At 44.3% G+C, this 16,203-nt stretch overlaps 2 protein-coding genes across 3 annotated transcripts; both read left to right on the forward strand.

Moving 5' to 3' along the window:
- Nucleotides 1-8,250: 8,250 nt before the first annotated feature.
- LOC123099516 (uncharacterized) lies at nucleotides 8,251-12,546 on the forward strand. Of its 2 annotated transcripts, XR_006448175.1 has the most exons (7): nucleotides 8,251-8,418; nucleotides 8,520-8,660; nucleotides 8,770-8,880; nucleotides 9,289-9,548; nucleotides 9,652-10,738; nucleotides 12,286-12,364; nucleotides 12,467-12,546. XR_006448175.1 is itself a non-coding variant. In XM_044521661.1 (5 exons), exons 1-5 carry the CDS (start codon nucleotides 8,369-8,371, stop codon nucleotides 9,690-9,692), a joined length of 603 nt encoding a protein of 200 aa, XP_044377596.1. In that variant the 5' UTR covers nucleotides 8,251-8,368; the 3' UTR covers nucleotides 9,693-11,123. The 2 variants fall into 2 exon arrangements, 1 of the variants encoding a protein (XP_044377596.1); XM_044521661.1 differs by lacking the exons at nucleotides 12,286-12,364; nucleotides 12,467-12,546 and having other exon boundaries at nucleotides 9,652-11,123.
- A 1,532-nt stretch (nucleotides 12,547-14,078) lies between these two features.
- Nucleotides 14,079-15,354, forward strand: LOC123099517 (uncharacterized). The gene is made up of 2 exons (XM_044521662.1): nucleotides 14,079-14,322; nucleotides 14,555-15,354. The coding sequence occupies exon 2, from the start codon at nucleotides 14,857-14,859 to the stop codon at nucleotides 15,340-15,342; it is 486 nt and encodes a 161-aa protein (XP_044377597.1). The 5' UTR covers nucleotides 14,079-14,322; nucleotides 14,555-14,856; the 3' UTR covers nucleotides 15,343-15,354.
- The last annotated feature ends 849 nt before the right edge of the window (nucleotides 15,355-16,203 follow it).

Consider the following 16,203-nt stretch of genomic DNA (forward strand, 5'->3'; position numbering starts at 1 on the left):
TTCACTTACATCTTCTTAGAGCATGGCGGTAGTTTTATTTTGAAGAAATAGATGAACACTCATGCTTCACTTATATTACTTTGGGAGTCCTAAACATCATGGTAATTTACTTTGGTTATGAAATTAGTCCTAATATGATGGGCATCCAAGATGGGTATAATAAAAACTTTCATATAAAGTGCATTGAATACTATGAGAAGTTTGATTCCTTATGATTGTTTGAGATATGAAGATGGTGATATTAGAGTCATGCTAATTGAGTAGTTGTGAATTTGAGAAATACTTGTGCTAAAGTTTGTGATTCCCATAGCATGCACGTATGGTGAATGCTACCTCTTGAGCACTGCGTTGGTTTTCCCTTGAAGAGGAAAGGGTGATGCAGCAAAGTAGCGTAAGTATTTCCCTCAGTTTTTGAGAACCAAGGTATCAATCCAGTAGGAGGCCACACACGAGTCCCTCGCACCTACACGAACAAATAAATCCTCGCAACCAACGCGATAAGGGGTTGTCAATCCCTACACGGCCACTTACGAGAGTGAGATCTGATAGATATGATAAGATAATATTTTTGGTATTTTTATGATAAAGATGCAAAGTAAAATAGGAAGCAATAAAAATAACTAAGTGTTGGAAGATTAATATGATGGAAAATAGACCCGGGGGCCATAGGTTTCACTAGTGGCTTCTCTCAAGAGCATAAGTATTTACGGTGGGTGAACAAATTACTGTTGAGCAATTGACAGAATTGAGCATAGTTATGAGAATATCTAGGTATGATCATGTATATAGGCATCACGTCCGAGACAAGTAGACCGACTCCTGCCTGCATCTACTACTATTACTCCACACATCGACTGCTATCCAGCATGCATCTAGAGTATTAAGTTCATAACAACAGAGTAACACTTTAAGCAAGATGACATGATGTAGAGGGATAAACTCATGCAATATGATATAAACCCCATCTTGTTATCCTCGATGGCAACAATACAATACGTGCCTTGCTGCCCCTACTGTCACTAGGAAAGGACACCGCAAGATTGAACCCAAAGCTAAGCACTTCTCCCATTGCAAGAAAGATCAATCTAGTAGGCCAAACCAAACTGATAATTCGAAGAGACTTGCAAAGATAACCAATCATACATAAAAGAATTCAGAGAAGATTCAAATGTTGTTCATAGATAAACTTGATCATGAACCCACAATTCATCGGTCTCAACAAACACACCACAAAAGAAGATTACATCGAATAGATCTCCACAAGAGAGGGGGAGAACATTGTATTGAGATCCAAAAAGAGAGAAGAAGCCATCTAGCTAATAACTATGGACCCGAAGGTATGAGGTAAACTACTCACACATCATCGGAGAGGCTATGGTGTTGATGTAGAAGCCCTCTGTGATCGATGCCCCCTCCGGCGGAGCTCCGGAATAGGCCCCAAGATGGGATCTCACGGGTACAGAAGGTTGCGGCGGTGGAATTAGGTTTTTGGCTCCGTATCTGGTAGTTTGGGGGTACGTAGGTATATATAGGAGGAAGGAGTACGTCGGTGGAGCAACAGGGGGCCCACGAGGGTGGAGGGCACGCCCAGGGGGGTAGGCGTGCCCCCCTACCCCGTGCCCTCCTGGTTGATGTCTTGACGTAGGGTCCAAGTCCTCTGGATCACGTTCGTTCCGAAAATCACGTTCCCGAAGGTTTCATTCCGTTTGGACTCTGTTTGATATTCTTTTTCTGCGAAACTCTAAAATAGGCAAAAAACAACAATTCTGGGCTGGGCCTTCGGTTAATAGGTTAGTCCCAAAAATAATATAAAAGTGTATAATAAAGCCGAATAATGTCCAAAACAGAATATAATATAGCATGGAACAATCAAAAATTATAGATACGTTGGAGACGTATCAGTGAACCGTTATGTGATGAAGTCGGAGCATGATTTATTTATTGATTGCCTTCCTTATGAGTGGCGGCCGGGGACGAGCGATGGTCTTTTCCTACCAATCTATCCCCCTAGGAGCATGCGCGTAGTACTTCGTTTCGATAACTAATAGATTTTTGCAATAAGTATGTGAGTTCTTTATGACTAATGTTGAGTCCATGGATTATACGCACTCTCACCCTTCCACCATTGCTAGCCTCTCTAATACCGCGCACCTTTCGCCGGTATCATACACCCACCATATACCTTCCTCAAGACAGCCACCATACCTACCTATGATAGCATTTCCATAGCCATTCCGAGATATATTGCCATGCAAATTTCCACCGTTCCGTTTATTATGACACGCTCCATCATTGTCATATTGCTTTCCATGATCATGTAGTTAAGATCGTATTTGTGGCAAAGCCACCTTTGTAATTCTTTCATACATGTCACTCTTGATTCATTGCATATCCCGGTACACCGCCGGAGGCATTCACATAGAGTCGTATTTTGTTCTAAGAGTTGTAATTCTCGAGTTGTAAGTAAATAAAAGTGTGATGATCATCATTATTAGAGCATTGTCCCAAGTGAGGAAAGGATGATCGAGACTGTGATTCCCCCACAAGTCGGGATGAGACTCCGGACGAAAATAGAAAAATAGAGAAAAAAAGAGGCCATAAATAAAGAGAAAAAGGCCCAAATAAAAAAATGAGAGAAAAAGAGAGAAGGGACAATGTTACTATCCTTTTACCACACTTGTGCTTCAAAGTAGCACCATGATCTTCATGATAGAGAGTCTCCTATGTTGTCACTTTCATATACTAGTGGGAATCTTTCATTATAGAACTTGGCTTGTATATTCCAATGATGGGCTTCCTCAAAATGCCCTAGGTCTTCGTGAGCAAGCGAGTTGGATGCACACCCACTTAGTTTCTTTTTGAGCTTTCATACACTTATAACTCTAGTGCATCCGTTGCATGGCAATCCCTACTCACTCACATTGATATCTATTGATGGGCATCTCCATAGCCCGTTGATACGCCTAGTTGATGTGAGACTATCTTCTCCTTTTTGTCTTCTCCACAACCACCATTCTGTTCCACCTATAGTGCTATGTCCATGGCTCACGCTCATGTATTGCGTGAAAGTTGAAAAAGTTTGAGAACATCAAAAATATGAAACAATTGATTGCCTTGTCATCGGGGTTGTGCATGATTTAAATATTTTGTGTGATGAAGATAGAGCATAGCCAGACTATATGATTTTGTAGGGATAGCTTGCTTTGGCCATGTTATTTTGAGAAGACATGATTGCTTTGTTAGTATGCCTGAAGTATTATTGTTTTCATGTCAATATTAAACTTTTGTTTTGAATCTTATGAATCTGAATATTCTTGCCACAATAAAGAAGATTACATTGATAAATATGTTAGGTAGCATTCCACATCAAAAATTCCGTTTTTATCATTTACCTACTCGAGGATGAGAAAAAGGCCCAAATAAAAAAATGAGAGAAAAAGAGAGAAGGAACAATGCTACTATCCTTTTTCCACACTTGTGCTTCAAAGTAGCACCATGATCTTCATGATAGTGAGTCTCTTGTTTTGTCACTTTCATATACTAGTGGGAATTTTTCATTATAGAACTTGGCTTGTATATTCCAACAATGGGCCTCCTCAAGTGCCCTAGGTCTTCGTGAGCAAGCAAGTTGGATGCACACCCACTTAGTTTCTTTTGTTGAGCTTTCATATATTTATAGCTCTAGTGCATCCGTTGCATGGCAATCCCTACTCCTTGCATTAACATCAATCGACGGGCATCTCCATAGCTCATTGATTAGCCTCGTTGATGTGAGACTTTCTCCCTTTTTGTCTTCTCCACATAACCCCCATCATTATATTGTATTCCACCCATAGTGTTATATCCATGGCTCACGCTCATGTATTGCGTGAAAGTTGAAAAGGTTTGAGATTACTAAAGTATGAAACAATTGCTTGGCTTGTCATCGGGGTTGTGCATGATGAGAGCATTCTTGTGTGACGAAAATGGAGCATGACTAAACTATATGATTTTGTAGGGATGAACTTTCTTTGGCCATGTTATTTTGAGAGGACATAATTGCTTAGTTAGTATGCTTGAAGTATTATTATTTTTATGTCAATATTGAACTTTTATCTTGAATCTTTCGGATCTGAATATTCATACCACAATTAAGAAGAATTACATTGAAATTATGTCAAGTAGCATTCCACATCAAAAAATTTGTTTTTATCATTTACCTACTCGAGGACGAGCAGGAATTAAGCTTGGGGATGCTTGATACGTCTCCAACGTATCTATAATTTTTTATTGTTCCATGCTATATTATATTCTGTTTTGGACATTATTGGGCTTTATTATACACTTTTATATTATTTTTGGGACTAACCTATTAACCGGAGGCCCAGCCCAGAATTGCTGTTTTTTGCCTATTTCAGAGTTTCGCAGAAAAAGAATATCAAACGGAGTCCAAATGGAATGAAACCTTCGGGAATGTGATTTTCGGAACGAACGTGATCCAGAGGACTTGGACCCTACATCAAGACATCAACCAGGAGGGCACGAGGTAGGGGCGCGCCTACCCCCCGGGCGCGCCCTCCACCCTCGTGGGCCTCCTGTTGCTCCACCGACGTACTCCTTCCTCCTATATATACCTACGTACCCCCAAACTACCAGATACGGAGCCAAAAGCCTAATTCCAGCGCCGCAACCTTCTGTACCTATGAGATCCCATCTTGGGGCCTGTTCCGGAGCTCCGCCGGAGGGGGCATGAATCACGGAGGGCTTCTACATCAACACCATAGCCTCTCCGATGGTGTGTGAGTAGTTTACCTCAGACCTTCGGGTCCATAGTTATTAGCTAGATGGCTTCTTCTCTCTTTTTGGATTTCAATACAATGTTCTCCCCCTCTCTTGTGGAGATCTATCCGATGTAATCTTCTTTTGTTGTGTGTTTGTTGAGACCGATGAATTGTGGGTTTATGATCAAGTTTATCTATGAACAATATTTGAATCTTCTCTGAATTCTTTTATGTATGATTGGTTATCGTTGCAAGTCTCTTTGAATTATCAGTTTGGTTTGGCCTACTAGATTGATCTTTCTTGCAATGGGAGAAGTGTTTAGCTTTGGGTTTAATCTTGCGGTGTCCTTTCCCAGTGACAGTAGGGGCAGCAAGGCACGTATTGTATTTTTGCCATCGAGGATAACAAGATGGGGTTTATATCATATTGCATGAGTTTATCCCACTACATCATGTCATCTTGCTTAAAGCGTTACTCTGTTCTTATGAACTTAATACTCTAGATGCATGCTGTATTGCGGTCGATGTGTGGAGTAATAGTAGTAGATGCAGGCAGGAATCGGTCTACTTGTCTCGGACGTGATGCCTATATACATGATCATACCTAGATATTCTCATAACTATGCTCAATTCTGTCAATTGCTCAACAGTAATTTGTTCACCCACCGTAAATACTTATGCTCTTGAGAGAAGCCACTAGTAAAATCTATGGCCCCCGGGTCTATTTTCCATCATATTAATCTTCCAACACTTAGTTATTTTTATTGCTTCCTATTTTACTTTGCATCTTTATCATAAAAATACCAAAAATAGTATCTTATCATATCTATCAGATCTCACTCTCGGTAGTGACCGTGTAGGGATTGACAACCCCTTATCGCGTTCGTTGCGAGGATTTATTTGTTTGTGTAGGTGCGAGGGACTCGTGCGTGGCCTCCTACTGGATTGATACCTTGGTTCTCAAAAACTGAGGGAAATACTTATGCTACTTTGCTGCATCACCCTTTCCTCTTCAAGGGAAAACCAACGCAGTGCTCAGGAGGTAGCAGAAGCCCACAGAGCATCAGAGATTGGCCAGAAGAGTCCCGAGGCACCCACGAGGGTGGGGGCGCGCCCTACCCCCTGGGTGCGCCCCCTACCTCGTGGCCGCCTCGGGGACCCCCCTGACTTGTTCTCGACGCCAAAACCTCTTATATATACCCAAACTTCGAGAACATAACCTAGATCGAGAGTTCCGCCGCCGCAAGCCTCAGTAGCCACCGAAAACCAATCGGGGCCTTGTTCCGGCACCCTGCCGGAGGGGAGATCCCTCACCGGTGGCCATCTTCAACATCATGGTGCTCCCCATGACGAGGAGGGAGTAGTTCACCCTCGGGGCTGAGGGTATGTACCAGTAGCTATGTGTTTGATCTCTCTCTCTCTCGTGTTCTTGATTTGGCACGATCTTGATGTATCGCGAGCTTTACTATTATAGTTGGATCTTATGATGTTTCTCCCCCTCTACTCTCTTGTGATGGATTGAGTTTTCCCTTTGAAGTTATCTTATCGGATTGAGTCTTTAAGGATTCGAGAACACTTGATGTATGTCTTGCGTGGGATACCTGTGGTGACAATGGGGTATTCTATTGATTCACTTGATGTATGTTTTGGTGATCAACTTGCGGGTTCCGTGACCTTGGGAATCTATGCATAGGGGTTGGCACACGTTTTCGTCTTGACTCTCCGGTAGAAACTTTGGGGCACTCTTTGAGGTTCTATGTGTTGATTGAATAGATGAATCTGAGATTGTGTGATGCATATCGTACAATCATACCCACGGATACTTGAGGTAACATTGGAGTATCTAGGTGACATTAGGGTTTTGGTTGATTTGTGTCTTAAGGTGTTATTCTAGTATGAACTCTATGATAGATCGAACGGAAAGAATGACTTCATGTTATTTTACTACGGACTCTTGAATAGATCGATCGGAAAGGATAACTTTGAGGTGGTTTCGTACCCTACCATAATGTCTTCGTTTGTTCTCCACTATTAATGACTTTATAGTGACTCTTTGTTGCATGTTAAGGGATAGTTATATCCTCCCGCCTTTACTGGGTTTTTTCGTCTCTCCTTCCCACCTCCCAGTTCTAAAAAAAACAACCAAAACCACGTCCGCGGCGCCTCCCAGTTCGCACCTCCCTCGCACGAACTACGCTGGAAAAACGGACAAAAAAAGACCTACGAAATTAAACCAGCGAGAAAAGTTCCAGAGCGAACCAGAGAGGCGTCCACAGAGCCCTCGAGCGAGAGGACATCCCTTCCCCACCGCCATCGCGCTATCTCCGTACAAAGCAGCCTCAGATCCCTATCTCCGTTCGCCGCCGCCGCCGCCGCCGATCCCCTCGCCATCGCGCTCGCAATAAGGATCGAGGGCTCGAGAGGGCTCCAGAGTGTTTCGTTTCCCCTCTGGCCCTTCCGCGTGTCTCCTCCTATCTCCGTACCGATGGCCGCGTATTTGCCGCCTCCTCCTTCCCCCGTCCATTGTGAGGGCGCCTGCGTCACACACAGACCCTGCCCCATCCTGTATGTTGGTCGTTGATGGGGTGAGAGGCGCGACCACGATCCAGTTGGGATCTCGGTGTGGACTCGTTCGTTGTGATGGAGGACGGCGCTGCCTCCCTGGTGAATGGGATCAAAGGGAGGGACGTGAAAGTCGACGAGGCAGCGGCTGGGAGCCCGGCGGTGAACACTGGAGTTCGTCCGGGGGGCGATCTGAGGCCACCTCAATCGCCGGTGGAGGAGGCTTCCCATCCATGTGTTCCTTCCCTCTCCCAATTCCTTGCTTCCCATCGGAATCCTAGATGGGAGCTGCTGGCCTACAACAGCGAGCAGCCGCTGGCCTACCTAAAAGGTCAGCAATTTTCGTCCCTGCATTTCTTGTATTTTAATTGATCGTTTTAGATTGTACAAGATGCTCACGATCTGTTTTCTGAAATTGCTGGGATAGTGTTAAGGAATAGGCAAACACCGTATTCCATCTCATGTTTTTCCTCAATCCTTGTCCTTCTAGGCATCCATCACATGTTCGGTAATGACATAATGTTGATGCATAGTGCAGACTGGCTTTTTTAATCACGTTAACAAATCGGGTGAGGAGGATTTGATCTTGAACAATAGAATGTCACCAGGTTCTTGTAGAATGTCTCCACATCAGTTTCCAGCATGGTCTCTGCTGTTTGTCCATACGGGCAATGAACATGCCATGTCACGCATACTAACAGAACGTGGATTTTTCATGCATATGCTTCGGAGCCCTGCTATCTTGGCCGTCCGTCTTTCTAGAGAGTCTCGAGATCCGAGGAGTGCTGTGGGCGCTTACAAACTTCATTAACAGGTGGGCGTGTAATACAGAACGGCTGCTTCGTAGGTCCTCAAACGGAACAGTAGCCGGCAGTAGACCTGTGCAGTCTTGTTCTTTTCCTCACGGCTGGATTCATGCAGATGCCCAACAGCGAAGTGACATATCCCAGTCACAGCACCAAAGGCATTGTTTTTTAGGTCTATTATGCAAGGAGGAACAGCTCGTCCGATTCCCTCTAGCAAGTTTTCATCTCGGAGGAAGTCCAATGGCGACCGAGGGCATGCTCCATGGCGGAGTAATCCCTTTCTCCTCCAGGTAAGTGGTTATATGCATCACCATTCCACCTCTACAAATCCGAGCTGCCACAACCCTGTGTTCTAACCATTTTTCCTCATCTTCACCCTCTTCGTATGCAGTCCTGGGTCTCCCAGATCATCTGTCCCCTTCAAGGTCCAACATGAAACTGAAAGAAACACTGAGCATCCCAGAGTAGAGAGTGGCTCCCGTGTTCTTCAATCGTTGGATCAAAACATCCTAGCGCAGCCTACGCGTCCAAGGTATTGAGCTTTTTCAACTAACCTTTCAGATTCAGCGACACCGAAACCACCCAGTTATACCTTACCGGCAAGATAGCCGCTCATTGAACTTTTTACTTGCTTGATGCAGCTCTGTTCTTCTGCGAGCTTCAAGCATTCCTCAACCGGATGGGTCATCTGATTGCGCGCAGAACTGTGTGTCTGGCACAAGCCAACTCGTCGTCCCCGGCTGGAATAAAAGGTCAGCGTGTTAATTATGCCAACGTTTCTGAGATTTAATCCTCTATGAACTGTGGCGCTCGCTTATGCATCCTTTGTCATCGATCTTGGATTGGATTGCTAATTTCTTATTTTGCTCACTGCGGTTCACACGACCAACGCACGGATTAAAAAAGATATTAACTGTATAAAACCCCATTGTCATGCGCAACAGATACTGCATTGCTCTTTGTACGTCAGATTTAGTCTCCATCTCTTCTCGTGACAATTTTAAACTGAAAACCATTGATGCAGAAATCTAAATGACATTTTGGCATCACATTATCTTGTCCTCTGAATATGCATGCATCTCCTTCTCGTAAGCATACGCCATATATCCGGTGCATGATCATAGTTCCCCTTATTCAGAAACGTTGGCTTGTTTCGACAGGAACATCGGTGTTGAGGGTCCTGATTCCCGAGTTACACCTTCTAAAATGTCTGCAATCGAAGAGCGTCTCTTGCAATTAAAGGACCGCACGGGTGATGCAATATTTGAGCCTACAGCAGGCACAACTTTCGACTCTAGCCAGGAAGCATACGATTTCTATAATTTGTATTCAGGGAGTGTGGATTTGGCATCCGTCGCGCAAAAAGTCGCACCAACACAAACAAATACAGGAGCATGCATGAACTCTGTGTTAATGCGCGGTAAATTTGGGGCATGATCTTTTTTCATCACTGATTAAAGATTGAACTACGATTTGTGGTGCTCCAATGATGTCCTTATGTGTTTTTTTGTGATCATAACTAGGGCAAGCCCAAAAGGGAGAATGCATCATCTTGCAAGACTGATTGCAAGGCAATGATCAAATTGTTACGCACAGAAGATCATGGCTAGTACGTGGCTGCCTTTGTCAAAGAACACAATCATAGGCTGTCATCAGGGTACGATCAGAAAATGCAGTGGAACTCTCATAATAGTATTGATGCAATACGTGAAACTTCATAAAAAAATCTCCGAGAGAACAACATCAGTATAAGCAAGGTTTATAGTATTTTGGGTGGTGGTGAAGAGAGCTTGCAAACGGTGCCGTACCGAAAACAAGTCTTGAGAACCCTGTGTGCTAAATATTCACAGGAGTCAATTAAAGATGATTTAGCAAAGACAATGCAGCTATTGCAGCAAATGAAGGCAGAAGACTACAACCTGAGAGTAGAAGTTGATCTGGACGACGCTGAAGGTCGAATTCGTTCAATGCTATGGTGCACCGGGAAGAACCGAGAGGACTACTTGCATTTTGGTGATGTAGTTACATTTGACACCACATACAAGACAAACTTATACATGGCGGTGTACTAATGCGTGAGGAGACAGAGGCAGCATTCAAGTGGGTTTTTAGCACATTCTCTGACTACGAGGACGAACCCCATGATGGAGATGGGCTCCGACGACACCGCACCGGAGTCCGTGCCTGTGCATGCCGGCTGCACCATGGGGCAGGCGCACTACAACGCCGCCATGACGGAGGAGCAGCTAGCGATGGCGCCTATGTTGGCATTCCAGCAGGTGCAGGATGAAGAGCGGTACAACATGTCCCTTCTAGAGTAGCACCGCCTGGCGGAGGGCCAGATAGACGGCGAGCACGCGAAGAAGGAGGCCGTGACGGCCATGGCCCCGGCGAACCCCAACTTCGTCGCGGAGAAGCGTGTGATCTACGAGGCCGTTCGAGCTCAAGCCGCCGCCACGGATGCGCTCCTGCAGGTGATCGCGGACGAGAACAATGCCAGCTGCGCCTCCTACGCGCTGCCGACGAACTATCTGGACGGCCCGGTTGGGCGACAACAGGGTCAGCGCCACTATTTTGATCGTGGACCTCACGTCCACCTACAACAAACAGGTCAATATCCAAAATTAATCTCATTTTAAAAGGTTTGACGCAAGTAGTTTCAACATAGAAAAGAATTCAAAAACAAAAAAAATGGTTTAAAAGATATGGATGTTTTAAATTAGACTAGGTGAAAGACATGGTTGGATTTATTGTGTTGCGGAAGAGAGAGAGAGTGAGAGAATTATTCGGGCACGTTACTGTCATACATGCATGTGAAGTACAGTGTTTTGCTGAAAAGCCAATATTCTTTACAAAAATTATAAATTATGTAAAGCCATATACGGTGTTAGGTGGCACTAGTTGGCTGGTTAGAGCGTTGGCGGTAGGTATTGGTACCGCACAATTTTCATTTTCCACGTAGCATACCCTAGGCAAAACTGACATACTCCCTTCATTTTTATTTACTCCCATATTAGAATATAAATATTTACCATAACAAATCTATATGATGTGAAAGTACATTTAATAATGGATCTAGTGGTATTGATTTGTTATTGTACATGTTAATATTTTGGTCTATAAACTTTGTCAAAATTTACAAAGCTTGACTTTGATCAAAGTTAATATGCAGAGTAAATAAAAACGGAGGAAGTATGTTGGAAAAATGATCTTGGAATATGGATGGTTTAAATAGTCAGTTGGATTCTTCAAAAAAAATCAATTAGTTGTATTAAGTAGTCGATTGTAATGTGAAATGGCAGCATCAAAATATATCAAAAGAAAAATCCATCTCGCATTTGGGGACATCATATTTGATGTGGCCGCCCATAAATTGGTCTATTATGTATCGTTGATTAGATGGAATATCTCCAGCGAGCACACGCATCTGAGAAAAATGAAGCAGTTTCAAGCGCGCACAAATTCGGCGTATGGACGAACCGAGGGTCCAATCTATCATGGGACAACTTGCCTCAGTGGTCTCCTCATTAGGCTGATTACATGGTGATCCAGGTCTAAAATTCGGCAGAATAAATTTTTTAGCTGTGCACGCGGATACCTCCATCTAGCTAAGGGTCTGTGATACATTATCCAGACCACCGTCCCTTGCCTCTCTGGCGCGTCCTCCGCTGCTCCGGATGTCATCTCTTTCGTCTCTCGGGGAACTAGTTGAAAACCGCGGTCACCGCCGGGAATTCATACCTGTAGAAGCCGCATGTCTGTGCAACGTAGCCCTTCACGAGAAAAGGCTGGCTCTCCGCCGCATGCAGCACAGCGCCCTTTTTATTTAGTGGTGTGCAGCAGGCTATTGCAAAACAAAAAGTGTGCAGTACAGGCACAGCGCCTGCGAGATTCCTTTCGTCGCTTGTGCGCGGCGGGGCATAGCCCGGTCGGCTACAGTCCCTGCTGGGCCTTAGCCTTATCACCGTCGACCGTCTGCAGATCCAGGATGGTTACAGTTGTTTATTCGTTGGGTGAGAAAACGTAGCTTATTAAGTACAACGATCCATCGCCACGCGTACGGCCCAGATAGCAGGACTCCGAAGCACATGCTGTCTCACATATTATCGCATACTAACAGCACCAATACAGATACTTATGCTTGCTGAATTTAGTAGGTGAGAGGAGACATCAGATCAGGTTGCAATGTCGTTGGCATGGTTGACTGTACAATCTTAAAACATGTTTACGGAAAATGTAAGTACCACATTACGTTCTCATACATTATCTTTCACATTTACTTCTTTCTCTCCTTTTTTATTGGAATCTACAGTCACTGTTCATGATGTATTACTGCAGGAATGCAGGAAAGATCATCCGGAAAATGGACTGCTTCAACTACTTTTTTTCTGATGTACTCCTTGTGTAAAGAAATATAAGACCTTTTAGATCACTGATCTAAAAGGTCTTATATTTCTTTATAGAGGAGTACTATCTAATGTAATTTCTTTTCTGATAGTGGCATTGAATAGTTCACAGTTTTGATGGCCTCTTGATTCATGCCATTAATAGTTTTTTTCCACAAACCAATGATGGTTTTCAGTATAAACTTTCCAAAATCCAAAATCCCTTCCACGTACTGGTCAATTTCTGAAAATTGACCCAAAAAAATTCCAGTGTGTTTCTCTGGTTTAACTCTTTCTTATACTGTTTTTAGAAGCTATGATGAAAAAGAAGTAACCATTCTAAATCCTCTTATGGTCTTCTATGTAAAAGCATCACAAGGTTACTCAGTACTACTCCCTCCGTCCGGAAATACTTGTCGGAGAAATGAATGTATCTAGACGTATTTTAGTTCTAGATGCATCCATTTTTATCTATTTCTCCGACGAGTATTTCTGGACGGAGGGAGTATTATTTAGTTCTGGGTTTTCCAGGATGTAAATTCCTTCACTGCATGTATATACACTTTGTGAGTTTTTAATAGTTTGTAAGGGGAATTTCAGGCAAAAGAATTCATTATTATTATTTTAGTGATTTTCATTTCCTAATATTTGGCTTTATTCATGTTTTTGAACATGAAAGATCTTCTTGGTGATACCTTAAATTTTCATGCAAGTGCAGAACGATTTTAGGGTTGTGTTCACACTTTTCTTTTAATGCTCAGTTGTGTCCTCTTGCAATGCAACATTACCATATTGCTGGTAGCTCTTATTTTTTATGTGTCTCTTCACATTTCGATGCCTCTTCATTTCACTGAGAATGGAGTATGGAGGACCAAAATGCTACCAGGGAACGTAGGCGTAGCAGTACCTAAAATTAGTCCACCTTGTGCTGGGTTTGTGTGGCTCCACTTGTATTCAAGTTTGTATAGATCATTGTGATATTAATAAATAATGATTGTTATTTCTTAACACTTGATTGACCAATTTTTCCACGGTGGTGGCCATAACATTAAGACTGGAGCAGGCTTTGGTATTGATTAGATGAAGTTGAGGCTCAATGGAAGTATTTGGGGGAGCGAAAGCTTTGTCCCAAATCAAGCATCATCGAGTAGATGTACTTCAGTTTGGGTTGTATGAGTAACCTCTTTGTTTTAGTGTATTTTCTATTGATTCCCTTTCTCACATGTCCATTATATTGTTGACGTAATATAAGAATGAGATATGTTACAAAAGCGAGCAGGTTTCTATTACAGAGTATATTGTTTTAGTGTAACCGTCTCTAAGCGGAAGACAATGGAGGTATGTTTCTCTCATGTGCTTTAATCATATGCATACATGGTTGCGTATTAGAGCAACCCATTGTACTCCCTCCGTTCCTAAATATTTGTCTTTCTAGACATTTCAACAAGTGATTACATACGGAGCAAAATGAGTGAATCTACACTATAAAATATGTCTACATACATCCGTATGTGGTAGTCATTTGAAATGTCTAGAAAGACAAATATTTAGGAACGGAGGGAGTATTAGAGTATTGGTTCAATATTAAAAACAGTTCAATATTAAAACAATTTACATTGCGATCCCAACTAACTTGATCTTACTCTGTACTTTTATTGACAAAATGGGGACAAGAGAAGCTTGGTTGATGTAAAACTTGGAATAGCTGATGAGTCAATGGATAAGTCAAAGGTTTGGAAGCTTGTGGAGATAACTGATACAGCTCAGTGCAGATCATTAAAACTGGATGATAGTATTAGCACAACTAAGGTGATACTTCTTCCCTTGCCTTTTACCTCTGTATATTTTTGAATATGCATCATTTTCTAGCAATCTTGTGGGTGCACTGCCATTTATAAGGTTGCTATTTTGTTAAATTAATTCACAGTGTGATTTCTACGTGTAGAACACTATTTTAGCTCTCGTTAGATGCTTAACGTTTGACAAGTGTCTTACGGACATGAACAGTCATTATGACTACTAAGTGAAGCTATATCTTCAGGATCCAATTCCAACCACGTCGACCAGAGCAGCTCTGCTATCGCCGCAGGCCGTCCGGTGCAAGAGACCACCGGACGGGTTCAAGCGCTTCGCGACGCGGGTCAAGAAGCCACCAGCTGAGACAACGATTGAAAAGGCGGCACCACTGTCGTCTCCCTCCACACTCTCAGCCATGCGCCGGCTGCGAGCTCGCACGCGCACGTGGTCGACCAGCACCACCGCCGCAGATTACTCCCCGTCGTCGCGTCCAAGTCGTCGTCGTCATCGTCGTCGTCGCTGGAGGACGACCCTGAATATGGTTACATGCGGACGTTGGTAGAGCGCGTCGGGTTCATGCGCGCAATGCCGCCGCCGAACCGGCCGTTCAAGGGCCACTCCATGTCATCCCCGGTGGACCCGATCGTGTTCCACCTCCTGGAGCTGGACCTCCCCGCGGACGACTCCGACGACCGGCACCAAGGCCCGCTGCGGCACCGGTGGAACCGGAAGCTCCTCTTCCACCTCACGCAAGAAATCCTCGCCGACCTCCTCCACCTCGACGACAACGGCGCCTCCTCCGCAACCAGACTTCACGGGCTGGCGCTGCTATCGAAGGTGTGGAGCACGATTAAGGCGTTCCCGGCAGCGGACTGCAGGGTGGTGGGTAACATCGACGTGCTGGTGGCACTGGACCTGCATGTCACCCAATTTCGTTGTCTTCGGGGGTTAGATGATGACACATGGACACCATTCGGTGGCAGTTTGATGTCACATGGACACCATTCCACCTGTTATTCAATACTACTATGAGAAAAGTAGGGAAATGCGCACCCTCTTCAAAATGTACTGGTTCGTCTCGTGGTCTCACCCACAAAAACAGAGAAGAGGAGTGTTGGAACCGCTCTCTCATACGGATGGATGGAGGTAGAAGAAGGAGGAGCACAGAGAAAATGGAGGATACACTGGATTTCACCCAGCCGCACACGGCCCCGTTACACTATTCCAGAGCACCAACTGACCCACAAACACATTCGTGGCCATGGCTTTGTAGTGGCATAACAATGCAGCGCCCACGTTTCCTTTTGCGCACGTACGCACGAAGCCTAGCTAACTACGGAGTACCCTGCATGCAATCCATCAGCCCGGCCATGCATACTACGCGCACGACGCGGCCATCTCCACCGGTCAATGCTAACAACCAGCTAACTAACATGCACACGGACTCACGCACACACTATGCCACGCTTCCGCTGCGTCCCGCCCGTCCCGCGCGCATCCGACACGCCCGACGAGCCCGACACCATCAATGCGTCCCGCGCGCACCGGCGCGCCCGACGAGCCCGACCACACCACGCGCCGTGGTTTATTCCAACAAGGAGCAGGGAGCTCCTCCCTCACACTCGTCGGCTCCAAGGAGCCCCGCCGCCATGCATGGTGGAGAGGAGCAGGGAGCTCCACCGCCATGTAAGGTTATATCTATTGTTGCATCTTGTAATTATTAATTTGGAATAAATTATGCAATTGGCATTTATATATGTTTTACTCTTGTCTTTTTTGTAGGCAAACCAAGTCTGCAACGTTTGAATATTATACTCAGTCAGTTGCTCGACTACTTATAGTCCTATTACTTGAGACTTATACTTGGTCAGTTGCCGTGTACATTATTCTGAC

Source organism: Triticum aestivum, chromosome 4D (assembly GCF_018294505.1).
Source record: "Triticum aestivum cultivar Chinese Spring chromosome 4D, IWGSC CS RefSeq v2.1, whole genome shotgun sequence".
Lineage (NCBI taxonomy): Eukaryota > Viridiplantae > Streptophyta > Magnoliopsida > Poales > Poaceae > Triticum > Triticum aestivum.

Bases quoted from the DNA above. Each gene is read 5' to 3' on its own strand.
- LOC123099516 (XM_044521661.1), top strand. From the start codon at position 8,369: ATGGCGACCGAGGGCATGCTCCATGGCGGAGTAATCCCTTTCTCCTCC. The intron at 8,661-8,769 runs GTATTGAGCTTT...TGCTTGATGCAG, and splicing joins GCGCAGCCTACGCGTCCAAG to CTCTGTTCTTCTGCGAGCTT. The intron at 9,549-9,651 runs GTAAATTTGGGG...GATCATAACTAG, and splicing joins GAACTCTGTGTTAATGCGCG to GGCAAGCCCAAAAGGGAGAA.
- LOC123099517 (XM_044521662.1), top strand. From the start codon at position 14,857: ATGCGGACGTTGGTAGAGCGCGTCGGGTTCATGCGCGCAATGCCGCCG.